This window comes from Loa loa (genome assembly GCF_000183805.2).
Source record: "Loa loa unplaced genomic scaffold supercont3.85, whole genome shotgun sequence".
Classification (NCBI taxonomy): Eukaryota; Metazoa; Nematoda; class Chromadorea; order Rhabditida; family Onchocercidae; genus Loa; species Loa loa.
Window position 1 is genome coordinate 121,240 of NW_018108265.1, and position 18,913 is coordinate 140,152.

The 18,913-nt window shown below is 35.0% G+C and overlaps 5 protein-coding genes across 5 annotated transcripts; 2 read left to right on the top strand and 3 right to left on the bottom strand.

The window, feature by feature from the left end:
- Positions 1 to 28: 28 nt before the first annotated feature.
- On the top strand, positions 29 to 1,657 carry LOAG_00155 (Ras family protein; the record flags this gene model as incomplete). Its single annotated transcript, XM_003135695.1, has 4 exons — positions 29 to 114; positions 674 to 829; positions 1,101 to 1,222; positions 1,392 to 1,657. The coding sequence occupies 4 exons, from the start codon at positions 29 to 31 to the stop codon at positions 1,655 to 1,657; spliced, it is 630 nt and encodes a 209-aa protein (XP_003135743.1).
- Positions 1,658 to 3,133: 1,476 nt separating this feature from the next.
- Positions 3,134 to 6,588, top strand: LOAG_00156 (tRNA 2-thiolation protein 1; the record flags this gene model as incomplete). The annotated part of the gene is made up of 8 exons (XM_003135696.1): positions 3,134 to 3,232; positions 4,244 to 4,417; positions 4,763 to 4,941; positions 5,122 to 5,252; positions 5,635 to 5,776; positions 5,886 to 6,005; positions 6,085 to 6,175; positions 6,559 to 6,588. 8 exons carry the CDS (start codon positions 3,134 to 3,136, stop codon positions 6,586 to 6,588), a joined length of 966 nt encoding a protein of 321 aa, XP_003135744.1.
- Positions 6,589 to 6,832: 244 nt separating this feature from the next.
- Positions 6,833 to 9,958, bottom strand: LOAG_00157 (hypothetical protein; the record flags this gene model as incomplete). Its single annotated transcript, XM_003135697.1, has 9 exons — positions 6,833 to 6,910; positions 6,973 to 7,182; positions 7,525 to 7,731; positions 7,844 to 7,915; positions 8,201 to 8,460; positions 8,659 to 8,840; positions 9,000 to 9,075; positions 9,303 to 9,383; positions 9,883 to 9,958. The coding sequence occupies 9 exons, from the start codon at positions 9,956 to 9,958 to the stop codon at positions 6,833 to 6,835; spliced, it is 1,242 nt and encodes a 413-aa protein (XP_003135745.1).
- Positions 9,959 to 10,325: 367 nt separating this feature from the next.
- LOAG_00158 (hypothetical protein) lies at positions 10,326 to 12,499 on the bottom strand (the record flags this gene model as incomplete). Its single annotated transcript, XM_003135698.1, has 4 exons — positions 10,326 to 10,426; positions 10,660 to 10,759; positions 11,390 to 11,524; positions 12,485 to 12,499. The coding sequence occupies 4 exons, from the start codon at positions 12,497 to 12,499 to the stop codon at positions 10,326 to 10,328; spliced, it is 351 nt and encodes a 116-aa protein (XP_003135746.1).
- Positions 12,500 to 14,539: 2,040 nt separating this feature from the next.
- Positions 14,540 to 18,913, bottom strand: LOAG_00159 (pax transcription factor protein 2; the record flags this gene model as incomplete). The annotated part of the gene is made up of 7 exons (XM_003135699.2): positions 14,540 to 14,836; positions 15,759 to 15,827; positions 16,200 to 16,296; positions 16,700 to 16,873; positions 17,719 to 17,837; positions 18,224 to 18,418; positions 18,708 to 18,913. Coding segments are annotated over 7 exons (1,060 nt in total), but the record flags the coding sequence as incomplete, so codon positions are not given.

Sequence of the window (18,913 nt, forward strand, 5' to 3'; positions counted from 1 at the left end):
TCAGGATTTGATAACCAACTGTTTCGTGATGGAAACGGACGATTCCTTCGATTTTTTATTTAAAATAGTTTTGATCGGTGATATGGGTGTGGGTAAAACTTGTGTCGTACAAAGGTATTTTGTAACACTTTTTTGTAAGAATAGGTTTTATTATTACTAGTGGTTTTTCACTGATTTAGAAACTGTTGTGATTTTCACATTGAATGACAGGCACTAATTTTCTTCTGTCATTATTACCCAGAGATATTTCTGTGTTTTAAAGCATGATGGATTTCTAAATTTCGAGATGAGGAGCTCATATGATACTGGTCGGGAAGGACACTGAAAAACTCGTCATTAACTAGTGTTAGAAAATATCGCAAGGGGGAGAATTCGGCAAGAAGTGGGATCAGTACTAAATCTGAGAATTTGCCGAGACATTTTGCGCTCAGTTGGAATTTTCAAAATTAAGCGGTGTTCTCGATCGACTTTGCATTTTGTAGAACATTTCTTGTCGTACCCAAGACTTTTACTTTATGCTGAAGATTACAGGAATATTGCTGTTAATCAGGGACAGCATCCGGAAGGAATTTCGGTAATGTAGGGATATCTTCTAATAAATTGCTTTTTATCATTAATCAGTTAACATTTAGTGAATTTAATTGAATTTGAATGAAGTTTTGAGTTATTTAAGGTTCAAAAATGGAACTTTCATCGAACGACAGGGAACAACAATTGGTGTTGATTTCTCGATGAAAACATTAATTATCGAAGGCAAACGTGTGAAATTGCAAATCTGGGATACTGGTGGTCAGGAAAGATTCCGCACAATCACCCAAAGCTATTATAGGTTGCTATGACTGTTGAAACTGCATTGTCACCCCCTTATAAAAGATGATATGGTATACTATGATACAGTTTTGTGACAGATCATTTTACATTTCACTGTACTATGAATCACTTTTCAAGGGCAGTTTTTCATGCCCACAGCAGGATGTGGAACACTGAGCAGAGGTTAATATAAAAACTAGTTTAAGCTAGATTATTGAAAAAGCATACTCCGTTTCATACTAATATTCTTAACATAAACTAGGTGTTTACTGTGGGATCATTTGTTACAGATCAGCAAATGGTATTTTATTATGTTATGACCTGACATGTCGTCAGTCTTTTGAGTCACTTCATCGTTGGCTAGATGATGTATCAAAATTTGCTGCACCAAATGTCTGCAAGGTACTTATTGGTAGGTTTGTTGAATCGTTTAATTCTTATGTTGCATATTTCCGGAACGTTTTGATAATGTTTGGTTAAGGACAAATTTGAAGAGTTGAATGAATAGCATAACTGTTCGGTCCGTTGATAACCATAAGAAAGTAACTTATTCATACGGAATTCTTTCATAACATTTTTAGCAACAAAAGCAGACCTTGAAAATGAACGTCTCGTCGAACGAGATGAAGGTAGTGAATTAGCGAATACACATAATATGTGCATGTTCATCGAAACATCATCAAAAAGTAATTTAAATGTGGATAATGCATTTTTGGAACTAGCGTGTCAGTTGAAAAGCCAATACGAAGCAGGTGTGCATCTGGATTCTCAGTTAGATGCTTTCAAGATTTCGCAAGGCACTACAACGATCAGCTCCAAATGGGCTTCATGTTGCCACTATTTATGATTACCCAACTTTCCAAGTTTTTTGATTGTGAAATTTGACTACAACTTACAGTTTTGGAAGTTTGCAGATCTTTTTTTTGTTGCCTTTGTTTTTTACCCATGTTTGCTTTAATTGTTTTCTGGATTTGTGTTCTGCTGTTTTGCGAACATCTGTCTTTCAAGAGTATATCTGCGTAGTGTTTTGTATATGACATGATAATAAAGGGTAAGATTTTCTTTGAACCTCAACTCTAATAAATCGGGATAATTGTGTTCAATTTGAAAAACATTTGCTGAACGGAAATTGCACTAAATCTGTATCGTTTATCTTCCTGTTAAGAATTTTTTACGGATTTCAAGTAGTAAGGGTTCTTTCGATCATTTTTGAATCCTGCTAGATTTATTTCACATGTTGACCAAGTGAATTTTCGAACAGCGTTCCTGATTTTCTTGACGTCAGAATTTTCGATACTTCTGTTAACGTTGGTGTCTTTATATACATTTGTTCTTAAACACTCGTTTTTGTTTCCTTATACTGCGAAATTGATCCGTTTAAGTGTGCTATATTTTGAAACCTATTCCGTCATTTAGAAATAGTGCCCCATGTTTTTGGCATGATTCCCACTGCATTTTAAATCGCACTTCGTAGTTCTGCGTCATTTAAAGTTAGCTGTAGACTGCGCATCTACTTTTTTTCTTCATTGGTGATTGTCTGGCTATTCTAGGCTTATTAGGGTCGATAAAACAATCGTTCTCATTCTATATCCAGACAATCATTGAAGACAAGAAAAAATGATTAACACTGAATATTTATTTGCCAAGTTCTTGGAAATCCAATGAAATATTGACTCATTTGTTTTAACATACGAAATTAGTGTCGGTGTCCCACTCGACGTACTTTTTTTTTCATGCATTTAGATTACTGCATAAATTTATTTTCCTTCCTAGTGCTTTAATTTTATATTTCGCAATTTGTATGCATAGAAAAAAAGATTTGCCATATACGGAATCCAAACTGCGTATTCCTATGTTCATGCTGATGTACTTATCGATCGGTCTTGTTTTTTTTACAAACTATTCACTGGAACGATTTTATCTTTTATCCAACTTTCAGATATATGTAAAGTCTTCCCACGTACATGAATTCATTATTCTTGAAACTGAGCACCTTCAAATTGTAGCACTCTGGTAAGATGAATGAGGAATTCAGGAAGATTACAGTATTTTGTCTGTATTGACTGGACGCGTTTTTGAGTAGCTGAGAAGTGTGAGATTGAGTCAGGTACATGGAATACGATTTTTTTTGGGGAGCAACGCTCTTAATGTAGCCTTTTTGGTGTAGATGGGGTTGCTTTCAACCTAACAGAACATCCACTGTAAATGCAGTGAATCTGTTATGCACGTTTGGAATGAGGGCAGGGATTTGTGATGTCTATGATTTGATCAGCAGCTTTACTGTATATTCCAGTCCGGCTAACGAATTACCTTAGAATACGCTATGACGCGATGTTGGCAGTGTGATGCATCTGCTTCCGTGAAGAGGTCAAAGGATGGTAAACCTGCTTGCGTCGTTTGTTTCACTGATGCCTTCGAAGCGGTAAATTAGATATATAAATTTAGAGAATTGTGTTATCGTTCATCATCTTTAGCTTTAAGCCAAAGCATCCAAAGGTTTCGAAATCCTTCCATACTGTTTGTAGTGTTCTATGGATCACTAGAATACAAAGGAGAATAACGGAACGAAATACATGAATTAAAAGGGAATGAAAATTGGCGTCTCCCCACTGTTTGTTATGGTCTTTGTCGAATTTGTCATGGTTTTTGTGTAGATAAGGGTGGTTGCTAGCTTAATGGCAATAGTCTGATTATATTTTAATTTAGTGGAATATGGCTAAGTTGGTAAAAATATCTGATTGAGGAGGATAGACGCGGCAAGTCTTCATTATATGAACTCTAGACAAAGGTAGTTGAAAGCTGTAATGACATTTAGTCCTCAGTCATATTGTACTTCTTTCATTACCGAGGTATTAACTTGATTTCGCGAAGTTCATATACCGAATATGCAGGGGAATGAAAATAGTAATACTGGATGGAAAAGTACGGAATGTTGTGAATGGAAAACTTATAATTTTTTTCTTAGGGAAGACTGTAAGCTGAAATACACAGTTGATTCGACTAGCAGAATTAAGAGTGCTCAGTACTGGTCAGGTTCTGACAATATTTGGAGGTCAGCAAAATCCTTTTGCTGTGAGACTTTCGTTATGCTTAGGTTCGATAAAATATGTTGTCCAGTATCGCTAATGATGTATAAAATTTTTTGGCATAATGGTGCTTTCGTTCATCGTTCCGAGCTGAAGCTTGGAAAAAGTCATCAGTTGAAACGCGATCTATAAAATTTCTGCAGAACATTCAAGTAACTGTTAGCAGTTAGAAATAGTTTGGAACTGGATAATGTTTAATTAAGAATCGTGAATATTGGCAAATACTTGAAAAGTGGATTAGCGTTAGTCATATTGGCCCTAATGTATTTAGCCATAATCTTAGCTCATTAATTACGGTTTTAGAGGCAGTGTTGGACTTATTTGAAATGATTATTTTTCTCCTGCAGGAAGTGCATGAAGTGATTAAAACTTACGGTTTATTCGGCAAGGGTAAGAAAGTTGCTGTTGGAGCATCAGGTGGTAAAGACTCCACGGTATTAATTCATGTGTTAAATAAACTGAATCAAAAGTATGATTACGGATTGGACATCATCCTGCTTTCAATCGATGAAGGAATCACAGTACTTTTTTCCTGATTGATATTTTCAGAATTTGTGCGTAAGTGGCTTACATTAAAGAGTAGTGTTCCATTCGTATATTTAGGTACTTCCAGCCACAAATTTTTGAGGCTTTTATAACATTAATCCATTGAAGAATAGTTTGTAACATTGACATAGTATGGGCAAAGGCGAAGTAAGTGACCCATTATTATATGTGGCAATTTTGAGAGCTCGCAAAATTAACGGTTTTTCTGGTCTTAAGAGTGAAAACGTGAGCGGAACTTGGTTATAGAAAAAGGCTTTGAATTGAAAGGGTGGAAGGTTCAATTTTTTTTCAAGTAAGATTCAAATGCTTTGTGTTGTTAGGGTTACCGGGATGATTCGCTAAAAGCGGTTGAAAGAAATAGAAATGAATATGGATTACCCTTGATCATAATGAGCTATAAACAACTGTATGGTTGGACAATGGATGAAATAGTGTCGGCAGTTGGCGTTAGAAATAACTGCACTTTCTGTGGTGTTTTTCGGAGACGTGCTTTAGACAGGTGGCGTTATTTCTGAAATGATTTATTCCTTTTTTTTCTGTCCTGTTTCTATGCTTTGATCTTTATATCTCTGACGTTGGTCTCCTCTCTATCAGCATTGAAATTGGGATCATATCTGTTTTTTTCCAGTTTAGTTATACTAAAGTTGAGAAAATCCATTCCTTACAATCTGTATTTTAGGGGCGCAGTTGAATGCGGAGCAAATATTATTGCAACAGGGCATAATGCTGATGATATGGCAGAGACAGTGTTACTTAACGTTTTGCGAGGCGATTTGGCGCGGTTGCAGCGATGTACTGATATTGTAACAGGTCAAGGCAGTAGTTCCTTAATTTATCTTCAATGAATTCCAAAATTGATGTGAACTACACATTTTGTCGTAACTGAATTAGCAAGTACTGGGTATTTCGGAAAGCAATGTACAAAGAGGCGCTTTGTCGCACTTTGATCACTTGAGATAGAGTGAAACAACTGTTAACTCGACCATGCGTGCTAAATGGAGACGAGTTACCGTAAAGTTGAGACCAAAATAGATGTGCAACAGCACAACTTATATCTCAATAGCATTACATTGTTCGTACTGATGTCCCAACCTTTCGGTGATAACTGTTGGTAACATCAACTTCCGGTCTTGTTAAAGAATTCTATATTATGTGTAAATTTTCTGAAAATAGGTAACAGTTATTTTTTTAGAATTGGAAGGTTGTTTGCCTCGAACGAAACCTTTAAAATATGTCTTTGAAAAAGATATTGTGATGTACGCACACTTTAACGGGCTCGACTACTTTTCTACTGAATGCAGATATGCACCTGATTCCTTCCGTAATTACGTGAGGTAAATATTCAATTAAATTTGATTCCACAGGGATACACTGTGGCGAACTGTACTCCCATGGAATCAAAACTAATCATAGAGCTTGATGCAGAGACAATTTTTCTTGCAGAATGTATGTCAAGAAGCTGGAAAGGCTGCAACCGAAAGCAATTTTGGATTTAATAAAATCCGGCGAAGCAATTTCTGCGCGCAGTGATGTTTCTCTCCCCAGACCGACTAAATGTGAACGGTGAGTTTTATCTCAGTGCAAAACTAGCGTTGTTGGCATTCGTGATCAAGGATGAATGAATCAGTTATCGGAACTTTAGATGTGGTTGTATGTCGTCGCAGAAGCTTTGTAAAGCATGTCTTTTGCTGCAGGGTCTGTTTACAAACGATCATAGCTTGGGTGTTAAAAAGGTAAATTCTTTTGTTCAAATATGTCGCAGTTGGGTTCATAGTTTTCTTGTAAAACAAAAACATTTTAAACATTTTAATGAAATATGAGTACTGTTCTGAGAAACAAGGACTATTTGGATGAAAGTTCATTTCATATCACCCAGATTGTCGTGAGATGTTTCTTTTCTAACAATTTCAGATTGCTTAACTTCCTTAACTCCTCTTTCGATAGGAAAGAGGAGTCATTTATATAATATATAACGTTGTATAACTTTATATAATATATAACGTTGCATAAAATTTATGCTACGTTTATCTCGAACTTCGTCACAGAAGTCCGCATAATTCCTTTTATACGTACTGACTGTGTCTCCTAAAGAAAGTATACCTAGTGAAACTTGTAGGTAGGTTCAACACAACTATCAGCACAGTGATATTCGACTTAATATCTGGCATATACTACATATGTATCACCTTCTATTGGAAATTTTTTAAAAAAGTTTCTGTGATTTTGCAGAAGACAATGAAGAAAAGAACATGCACAGAGAAATATCTCGAAGGGGAATGCGCCTGCGAAACAAAGGACAAATGTTGCTTTTGAATTTACTGTTACCAATATAATAGTAATAAGAAATTGAAGCCAAACAAATTTAGGCACAGGTTTCTTAACATTGAAAGTTAGTATACGATGCGCTTATCCCTCTGCTTTAACCGTTGCAAATCCCTTGTTTTGTTGATTGCATTTTGTATGGCAGCCTGCAACAAAAAGGTTCGGTAAAGTTATCCAAATAAACATAACCAGTGAAATAGGTAATTACCCGTCGCATTTTTTCCATTTTCGCTGGAAATATTTCAGCTATTGGTCCTAAATCGAACTGTTCTCTTAAAATCGGATTCATTTTGAGATGCGAATTTATGCTGCCATGTAAAACGCCACATATAAATTCATACAAGAGTTTCTTTCGACAAGATTTTATACTCAGTATTTCATCACCAAATTTTACATCAAACACCGGAGCTTCTTGTTCCTGAAACAAGTCCAACTATTTTACAGAAAGTTATTGTTAACAGTCTGTTAACAGCCTTTTTAATTCATTGTTATTTACCGAATGGTTACCGCAATATTATTGTTTTCTAACATAAGTTTTATAAACATACCCCCGTAAGAAATTCGCCGACACGTACCCACTGGTTAAAACCCAAAGTTCAATACTCAAATATAAACAGTTGACTACTTAAGTTTGATACGCACCATCTAATAAAGAGGAGAGTCTGTCTTCAGAAATCATAGTGAAAACCATGATTTCTAGAAACAGGCTTTCTTTAATGTTATTATCGCAACCTTTAAAACATAACAAGATTAAGATTACCTTTATGGATGCATACATTTGCCTGAACGTGAGCTTCTGTATTTTCCGATCTTTTTTGGCTCGAAATTTCAATGAATCGGTTGTCAAATTCGCAAAGACATCCAGAAGATGCTGCTGGTTGGGAAATCGATATTTATCACCGAATGTCAATACGGCAGCTTCATGCAAAACTGCCAAAGCTTTACCCGCACTTATTCTCATTTCCACCTTTAATGAAAATGATACATATAGCAAATGTAGCTATAGTTGTAATTAGCTCCATTAAAAAATTCTTTGACGAAACGTGAAAATATGATGACATCAGATACTATGAGTTTACCTGTGTGCCATCAAGAAACGTAGACAACTTGGGTTCATCTAGTAATGCAGCTCTCAAAGCTTCTCGTCCCCGCTGAAAACTATACGGTAAAAACATCACCTTTGACGGCGGACAAGCACTGCAAGTTAAACTGCAAACATAATTGCTATCTATTATCGAATCGGTATTAATTTAATCAGCGGATAATCCACATGATCTGAAGAATTCTACCACAAACTTCCGGCAATCCACTTATGGTTCAGTGTACAGTTATTCACTGCGATTCACACATAGCCAAATGAAAACAAATATTTGTGACACCCACCAGTAGATAAACTAATGGGCAGTTCTCTTTATCTTTGAACATCTCATTCTTACTTGATGGATCAGTAGAGACCACCCTGATAAAGCTGCGCAAAACAGCTTTACAGAAGCAGCGCTTGATTTCGCAGTAAACCAAATAGACCGTAGTGTATCAGCAGTTGCAAGGACCGATGTTGGCTGTTCTACGCACAAGAACGTACAAAGAGCCACCGAACGCGCACACTGGCTACGCAACCTAATGTTTCGAGCTGGATCAATGCACAATTGGCATAAAAAACTAACGACCGGTTCTATTTCACTGGCAATCTTTTCTCCTGAAAATTAATGGATTGGTAAATTTACGGAATTCCCCCGATGACTCATCAACCCAACATGCCTGTAAAAACTTATTAATTTAAAAACTGTATTTGCATAAGTCTGATATGCTTGGTTTGGAACGTGATTTCTAGAAAGCTCATAGCTAAAATAAATGTGATAGGAACTTATTTAGAAGTAAATTTCATAAAACTGACCCAACTGGATGGAAATCAGAGCAGATAAAGAAGCAGCAATTTTTGCTTCCTCATCAGTTTTTCGTAACGCTTTATCAATAATATCTATTAAGGTAGAAATCCATTTCTCGAGATCCACAGCTATATATCGTTCAGTTAACAGGGTTTTGATATTACCCATTGCAGCCAAACGGATGGATACGCTAAAATATAAAAAGCTTTATAGTAGTAATAGAAAGAAACGACAAAAAAGACATTAAATTATTCCTATTTAAGCATAAAACGTATTTGAATTTTTTCAAAAGACAACGTCATATTTTACTCAGTGTGTAAAACTCCTTCACTTCATCGGTTTTCCTTACTTTTTGTTGGTAGCCTTATCAAGAAAACCATACAGCTGATCGGAAGGAATTACTGTATCAGTCAGATCCTCCTCAACTGAAATGTTGTACACTGGTATACAAGAGATGAGTTCAGTGAAAAAGTTTGTGCAAAATTCGATCTTATTCAGCAAAACAAATACTTCACGAATACTGTGCAACAGTTCAATTCGGAGATTGAAATCAACATATTTCCTATCGTTCTGAGGTAATAGACTTTGTCAAATTCAAATCTGCTGTTTTCTCATTCTATATGAGTTCCTACAGACTGCTTGAATTCCTTACCGGCGCTACGCGTATCAAAATCCATTGTCAAATGTGTAATACAGGATGCATCATCACTGTCATCACTATCCACTTCTATCACTAAAAGTACAGTGAATATCGTAAAACTGAAATTTAATTTCTATATACCAATTATATTGGTAAACAAATAAATCAGGCTAAAGGAGCGCAAAGTGCGGTGCTTCTTGTACTCATAATCTTAAAATCTTGCTTATCTGGAGAAGTTCTGGAGAATAACCACAGGGTTACTTCCTTTCCTGCACTTCCAGTTTAACTTCCTGTCCTATTACCTCTAACTACCAAAGGCTTCATTCTCTTGAGGGATGGCTTCTCTAATGAAACCATCATTCGTTAATACATGTACATTATGGCGTTTGAAGAAAAAAAAACAAACTCATATGGCAATCCACTTCAAACAGTAGTCAACACAATTAATAGCTCAACTTTTCTGAAAACTAGAACATCTTCGACGCTAACTCTCCTTCCAAATTTCGGACCATCTCATCCTTTATGCACTGCAACGAAACGTGAGATTCATGAAGATTTTCGCTTTCGTTGAGAAGGTAAAAAAAAGAGATACCAGTTTTGTTTGAAACGGAGGAGAAAACAGCAAAATCTTCTTGATTGGCCTTGTTCTTATTACGTCGTTTTCCCATTTAACCAAGTAAAAGATTCATATATTAATCAAACCAGTATACTTGACATTTCGACGACAAATTAAACTGTTTATCAAGCAGGTCTTTGGAAAACTGATGAAATCTGCAACGGAAGTTATCAAATGTATTTAATGTCTCAGTAGTAATATGGATCGCAACACCATTACTTACTTTCATGGTTCAATGGATACACGTTTCATTTGTTCTAATCTTACAAGTGTAACCCCATCTTGATTTATAAATATGGACAATCTGAAGTGAGGTGAGTAAGATGAGACACAAATTGCACGCTTCAATATACAGATCTTTACCTCCACAATAAAATCTACCACGTAAGAGTGCATAACATAAATTATAACACTTCACATCAACCCCAACTTAAAAAGCTTGCACCACACAGGCTGTTATCTATCTGACCATTCCACCACTTAGCGCGGCCCTGGTAACAAGAACAACCGCGTGTTGCTACTGCATTTGGATCACCGATTTAAAAAAAAAAAAGTGGCTGGCTTCTGTGCAGTGTTATGTTTCTGATATTTCTGATGCTTTCCAGCATGAAGTAGTGATAATGGGACAAATATAAGAAAAAATCTGCAAGGAATACAAGTAAGGGAATTTGGAAAATAATTTTAACAACTGAATGATGGAAGTGACCGATGATTCATGAATTTTAAGAAAATACTTTCTTGGAGCCAAACTACTTTCTAATCTTATCCATCTGTTTGTACCCGTCCACTTGACTTCTTCTACTTGATCCTTGTTCAGACTGTCTTGTTCATTCTTCTGCTCAATATTTGGATGCTAAATGAAAAGTTAGTCAGGCTGAATTTGAAAGCCTTTTACACGTGAATTTCTGTTCTTTGGGCATAAAATCTTATCCTCTTATGCAATCCAAGCATAAAACTTTGAAAAGTTTGCGAGAGGAAATTGCGTGAGTCCTGTGAGCAAATTCTTATGTGAACAGCTGGTTTTTAGTTGTTTCTGTCCGAATTAAATCAACCAAAACCACATATGAATAATGTTTGTAGATTTGTAGGTCACAAACTTTTTCAAAGGAGATTTAAATTCTCGTTCGATCTCGATGAACATCTTGCTAGGATGCAAAATAGAATTGTTTTTCCTTACTTAATTAGCATGGTGAAGTTATTTTAAGTTGACTAGTTGAAGTTGTAGTGCTAGTAATGACACGAATTGGACTGCAAAATGCGGCATTGTTCCTTCAAGAAACATCTTCGTCATACGTTCTTTTTCTCACTTTCATTGAACCGATTGTCATAAAAATTTGCTTATTTAAAAAAAAAAAGAAGTAAAGGAAACTGTGGTGACTGTCACCAATCAAATGAAAAAATTAAAAATTTTGCCAGTGACGAGGTAGTACTAAAAGGAGAAAGTGGCTGATAAAACATTACAGATTGTCATGATTCTTCATACCATCGAAGTAGATCTTATCCAGTTTTTCTTTTTTGCAATTTTGCCCATCGTCTTATTGCGATGCAGATGAATTGATACGCTACACAAGCAGGATCGCTTCTGGGCAATATCTGATTTATTTTCTGGATCTTCTACCTCAAAATTTAAAAGGTAACTCCAGTCAGTATTCATAACATAATTGCACTAGTGGCTGAAATACATTCCAGCTGATTGATACATTTTGTTTAACTCCTGGGTTTTTACGACCTTCATGTCCAGTATTATTACCTTATTTTCTCATCTGCTTGCTTGTTCTAGTCTAGCTTTATAGTACCGCTGCCATAGTCAGGCTTAATAAACTAAATTTCAGTGTATTATTCTCCATTACATGGTACTCAATTTGTTTGGATTTCTGATTTCTAACCTAAATTTAGCGGAGCAATTTATATAATAATATAAACTACTCTTAAGAGACCTTAAAAGTGATAAAATTTGTGAAACATTGTTTGCTGATTACATTTAAATCGGAGAATATTTTGTATGATCAAATCATAATGATTCATACAATTCATATCTTCGATAGTAGCATTTTCAGCAGATCTCTTCAATTCTTTAGAACTGTGCAACTGCTGGAAGATAAATGTCAGATTTGCCATAAATGCCATGCTGGTCCAAACAGTGATCATCATAATATTTTGTTATGGAAGTTATTCACTGGAAATAGCATTTCAAATAAAGAATCATCTGATGATTTCCACTTTTTTGTTTATTTGAAATATTTCGATTTATATCGTTTCAATGATACAGCTAATTCTATTCACCTCCCCAACTTACTTTGCAATTCAGCAAGCTGACAGTAACGAATAATAATAAAAAAGCAATTTATGGCTGAGTAATGTGGAAAGTTTGTGAATTGAACAGGCAGTCGGCGACTAACATTCATCATTCTCAGCAATCCTCTGACTGTCGATAAATCCCTTCAGTGTCCCATTTATCCTCATGACACACTATTTACTTTCAACTATCCCTCATCCAACTAGTCTGATGAACGCCACTGATCTGTTAACAGCTAGATGTCGACAACCAAACACTTCCGGTAAAAGTCGGTGACCTTACCTGGGTATACTTCATTGTGACCCATCTATTTCCCCCTCCTCCCGCTCTCCGCCCTCTTCTAGTTAAATATTATCCGATGATCTAAACCAACAATCAACAAGCGCATCTATTCTATGAAGCCGTAGTTTTGTAGGCATTCTCAAAAACGTTTCTTTTACCACTGTTAACCAATTAAGCATTTCTTCAGTTAGCTTCTTAAAGCAGCTAGAACAAGTGATTTCTGCGAGATAGACGAAGACTTTGTAAAGCTTTCGTCATTTGAATCAAAATGAAGTCAGTATCTACTTCATAGTATTATCAGTTACCTGTAATCCCCTAAGAGATAAACTTGAACATTTAATTATTAATAACTTTTCAAAATTGAATTGCATATAATTAGCAATTGAAACTATAAAATGGGCGTAAAAAAGCAAGATTGAAATGTGGGGAAATGAAAAAGGGTCAAATGTAGCACGGTGCTAAAATGATTCGATGTCGTGATAACTGCTGAAGTTCTTTTTTTCTTTTTTTTATGATTTTGTGCTTCAAATCAACAAAAATAACATACTGTGGGGAAATAATAAGGTGTTACGATCATTGTTCAAAATCTTTCTATCTCATTACTTTCTTCCATCTGAACAAAAAGAAGACAATTGATGGGTCAGAGAATGCTTATGGAAATCAAAAATTTGTATGGTTCTTGCACCGATTCATATCATCTCTGTTACATTTTTTAATGGTTTGCAGAGCTTTACTCAATTCTGCTCCAAATAGCAAAACGTCAGATTTTTTCATTAATAATTTGTTTTTCACACATTCTTTTATACTTATAATCTCATCAGAAATAAATAAGCGATTCAAACGATTAACTGCCTTATTACAACTGCCCTTAAAATAAGCGAAACATCAAAATGCCCAACTGATTACGGAAAATGAGTTAAGAAACCAAATGTTCTGCTGGGATAATTAAAAGGGGCAGATTAAAAAAAAAATTGTGGCCTTATTTGTTATCGCTCCTTCTAAGAAAAAACATTTCTTCTCTTTGTATTATAATATCAAAAATTCATGATTTTTAGTAACCAACGTAGCAGGACTGATATATCGCCCTCTACTTGTTGAAAATTTTCTTGAAAAAAGAAATCGAAATTGAAATTGAGCATAGAAGCGTGAAATATTAACAGTTTTTAGGCAACCGACCGTCGAGGACGAATGACACTTTTTTTTTGGATACCTCAAGGTACCTGTGAATGCAAAAAGATGCACACAAACAGATATGTGGATGCACATAAACAGATGTATACAAACAAAAAAATAAGCGATGTCATTTTTTTTTCACATTTATTCATTTCCTATCCAATGTACGGCAAACATCTTTTTTTCCTCATATTATTTAATTTTGCCATTTAGGATGGATCTCGTTTTCGGACAGCTAAACAAGTTTCTTTTCATCTTTCAATTGCCACCTTTGCATAATATTGCTGCTGATAAGTCATGTTGAATCGAAGAATAATTAAATTTTATATTTTTTATACTGAAATTCTCGACTGAAGTAATTAAAATAGCTCGGAAAGGACCATGTTAAGGACGAAAGGAGGAAGAGAGATGGTAGGGAAACTTTCAGAAATGAGTCGAAAGCACTTTAGGATTGTTTCCATTACTGGTAGAAATGATTGTAACGATGGTTTAGATGAAGAAAGAAAGAAGGCGCTAATGTTATTATGGTGGTTGGGAAGTAGAAATGCCTTAAGTAAATGAGTTTTAATTCCCGATGGGTAGCCCGTCCTTTTTGTTCGCCTTTCAACCACTAAGTTGTCCTCATATAATTTACACAATGCACCATTCTCCACCATCTAATTTTTGAAATTTATCTAAATTTTTGTCTCTTCCAATTTTATATCCACAACTCATGTTTTGAAGTTTAGATGTTAAGCTGTTGAAGATTTGATATTCAGTAATTTTTGTTGTAAAATTTAGAACTAGATTCGAGTTGTTCAAAGTAAATGCTGTGATTGCAATGGGTATTCAAGAAACACTATGTTTTATGGTTTAACTAAAGAAAAGATTTCAATAACTGTCATTTATTTCCACAAAAATCCATATATTTGAATGTGCTGGATACAATATCACTAGTAATAGAGAGCAATGATAGAACCATATAAACTCAATGAAACAATCAATACGAACCAGTGGCAGTTGTAGCATTTGTGGATGAATACAATACATAGGAAGATGTCCGCGTTGATGCAGTTGATGGCATGCTGTTGCTAGCATTACTTCGGTTACTGTTTGGATTTGCATTGAGGTTAATGCCATTTGATGGCATATGTTCAGGATCTCGTATCGAACCTACCCAACGATCATCAAGAAATCCATCTAAAAAACGCGATTCTCTCAGTAAATCCTGAGGTTCACATCACAGGAAGCAACGTCATTACATGCCTGATAGAAATGATAAATATAAGGTAGTTCTGTTAAGCATTTGAAAAATTGACCAAAAAAAGTCGTTAGTATTGACAGTTTTGATTGGATAAGTTGCAGATCCCTTATTCCTACTGTTAGTATCATTGAATGATATGATTTAAAATTCCAACAAGTGGAGATAATGGCCAACTTCTGGTCAAAGAGAAAATTTATGATAAGCAAAGGAACTAGTGGATGGTGGATACAAAATGAGTTGAATTTTTGAAAAGAGTACAATTGGAACAAAACTGAATTAGCATATTGATAATAAAGTCGCTCTAATTGGTCAATCAATTTTCCCAATTTTTGAGATCTGAAATTATTATTTCAGTTATCAGTTTTTGCGACAATTCTAGCGCAATTAGTAAAACTTTTTCAAGTAGGAGTGCATGCACGATTGATTCTATTAGCGGCATCAACTACTCTTTGATGATGAATATTTTAGTTTGAGATATTGAGTTTCATGTCATAATTCAGTAAGCAGCATGTTCCAGATGGAAGAAAATGCTTTTTTAATCCATAGAGGTGAGTAAGCAGCCAAAAGAGGGACCAATTCTTATAGATAAAATAAGCCGGCCTGATTAATAACACATTACTTTCATTAAATGGTTCTTATTGCTGATTTCGATTCCTGCTATCGAAATTTTTCATAATTTAAAAAGACCCAATTTTTCCAATCCTCAAATACAAAAGTGGAAATTATCTTCTTCTTGCAAAAGAAAAAGACCTTTTGAAGGAAATTATAGTTTAACTATTATATAAATTTCATTTATTAATGGGATAACTGAAACAGTAGCGACAAACGAAAAAAAGACTAACAAATTCAAGCACTTACCAGCATATGTTTGAGAATTTGTATTCGATGATGGGATTACTGTAGCACCTGTTCCTTCCCAGCCTTTTTCTATAAAAAGTGTTTACAGTAGGAAAACTTGTTTTTTTATAAAAGAATATTCAGTGGACTTTGAAACTAATTATAATTCCGAACCAACAAATTGCGAACTAAAGTAATTAATTAGGACATGCATATGTTAGTCAAGTGTTACTATGCTTTTAAAGCAACAATTAAAAAAGGCCAGGCGTTTGAAAAACATTATACAAGATTAAATTATTAATTAATTTGTAAAGTAGATATCATTTATCTATATTCCCAACATATAATCGGAAACAGCACTTATTCTGTTTCACACTATTCAATTTTCGATTGCTGAAGACACTTTCTAACTTCTATAAATAAAATTTAAGCATCTGCAAAAAATGGAAAGTAAGAGGTCACCTAGAGAAGCATGAAATCGTGAAGCGAACGTATTTTTAGTTGCCGTTTTAAAATTTGTCGCTAACTGCTGCACTAGTTGGGAATTGTCCATGCTACTCTTGAAACAATTTAATTTGTAATCAGATCAGTGATGAAGCAGAAGACGCATATGCTGCGCTGGCTAATGACCACCTAGGGGCGGTGACACTTATTAACAACAATGAAACGAATGGAGAACACTAGGGAAGAAACGGAGGAGGGAAAGTCTTAAACTCAAATTTTCTTTCTATAACAGATTTTCTTTTTGTAAAAAATAGCTGTTTGTTGTTGACTATTTCAAAAATTGAGTTTACAATGTTTCTTGTCTTAATAAAGTGCAACCAAAATTGATCTTAAGAGAATGATCTCATAGGATCAATTGATGCACTAATTAACTGGCAAATAAATGAGCCGAGTTAAAGGACCAGAATTATGTTATTCTCGAAATGAATAGGCTGAATGGGAGATACTAGAAAACAGACTTTGGAAGGCTGTTCGAAACCTAGAAGCTCATTGATAGAATAAGGAGTTGTCGGTGCTAAAAAAGCCGTTTGTTGAAGGGCTCTTTCTGATAAGCGATCCATGGATGATTTATTCCGGACAATCCGATTAATTGAAGATACGCTTGGCACATTTTCGGCATCGCACACCCGTTCCTGAACTTAGTCATCATTGAATTAACAATGCATTTCTAGCGTTAGCACCACCCTTCAAATTATGAGGAAAATCCATACTCAAGTTTATTACGTTTGAACCTCTACTTCTTTTACATCAGGAATCAACAAGAACACTTCCAAAATTTCGAAGCTACCGTATTTTTAATTTTGGATTCCATTTCAATCGAAATTTTTGAAAACAAAGTCGGATTCGTAAGAATTTAAATGAGATAGCAAATTCCAGTATAAAAATGGATTTGAATTTATCTTTTTTTCAATTACGGTATCTAAAAAGTGGTGAGCTTATTTATAAGTTTGATTAATAATCTTAGATTAACGTTTAGTTCCAAAAAGAGCTTTTATTTTTTTATTGTCTTCAAATCATTGAAATGCATAAACTCGATGTCTCAAAAAATTATACTTTAAAACGAGGGATTCTGTCGAAAACGTGAGATATCTAGAGTTAGTATAATTAATTTGAGTTGTAAAAAATAATGGTTTTCCGATGGTAATATTGATAATAACTTTTGATTTTTTATGAGTTTCAATCAAAATCTGAAAATATGTGTTATGATTGCGTTGGGATGAACTGTCATAATTGTGATTTTTTCTTTCCACTGTTATAAGTCATTTACAACTAATTTAAGTTGAAAAAAACTGAAGTGCTAATACTAGTTAATTGATTTAATAACCAGCACGTTTAAGGACACCGATTGTTCCGGAAGTACATCGAAAAATGTTTTGTTGTAGAGGGCATAGGAGTGACAGCAGCCATAGTGATACTTTTCAGAAAGCAGAGAAAAGACGAAATCTGAAAAGCGAATAAAAAATAAGACTATAATCACCTCTAACAATTTTTCTCGAATTTCCCAGGCAAACATTGTTGGATTAGCTCTTTTATAAGCGGCAATTGTTTGAACAACTTTTGGTGTAGCTACTTTTGGCTTTGATCCACCAATAACACCTAAAATATGTAAATAAAACATAGGGTCTTAAAACTTGATAATTTCATAGCATGATACTTCGGATAACCTGCAAGAAAACCAACCTAAGTATATTATAAAAATTAGTAACTAACAATCAATTGAGGAATGTGTTTTAGCAGCTTTAAAAAATTCAAAAACATTCCGAAAATACGAATATGTTGGACTTGGACGTCACCATCATGCATCACCATGCGTCACCACGCCACCATGTCACCATGCACTTCACAATAGAAATTAAAAACATGAAATTTTTAAATCCATCTATCATAAGTAAGTGTAAAACGAAGCACTGTAAGGTGAAAGAATTAGAAGTCGTACTATGGTATGTCCTTTTAAATTTTTCATATGGAAAAGAAGGAAAGACCTGGTCGAATGGATCCGGTCTCATAGTAACGGCCAAGTATCTTCGATACGCATCCATGTGATACCCGTAATTGCCGTGAGATGTCGCAGGGACGAACACCTTGATGTGCTAATTCAACAATTCGGTTCCGGATATGATCCGGTAGTGGACGTCCGTTCACAAAAACTCCACCGAGCTGATTGACTCCTGTGTGACCTGACATGAGAAACAATAGTTTATTCCAGAACTTTTGTAATTTATTTTGCTAGTTGGAGAAATTTCCTAAATTTCATGTTCGCATCAAGTTGTTTGCTTGGCCATCTACGTATAAATGAATGTTTTCAAAATAGACATCGCAATGGCTTATACCTAATGGTTTTAATAGTTTTTGTTATAAAATGTATAAGGTTATTGCGATACTTTTTAGAAGATTCATTAACATATTTGATTCGGGATATAAAAAGTTCTATTTAAAAGATAACTATAATATGACGAGGGTTATTACTGGTAAATGGCTGATTATATAGAGCGGCGGCAGCGGCGGTAGCGGCAGCAGCACTTGTGGCACCAGCAACTGGACTTGGTACAGTGGTTCCTGCCGGACTGTAGGCAGCTGCTGCGGCATACCGAGGCCACAAGGAGCAATCCATGGTCAAGTGAGTGAGCGAACGTCCGAAAATGCTTGGATGCACAGCGGAGGCAAAGATCATT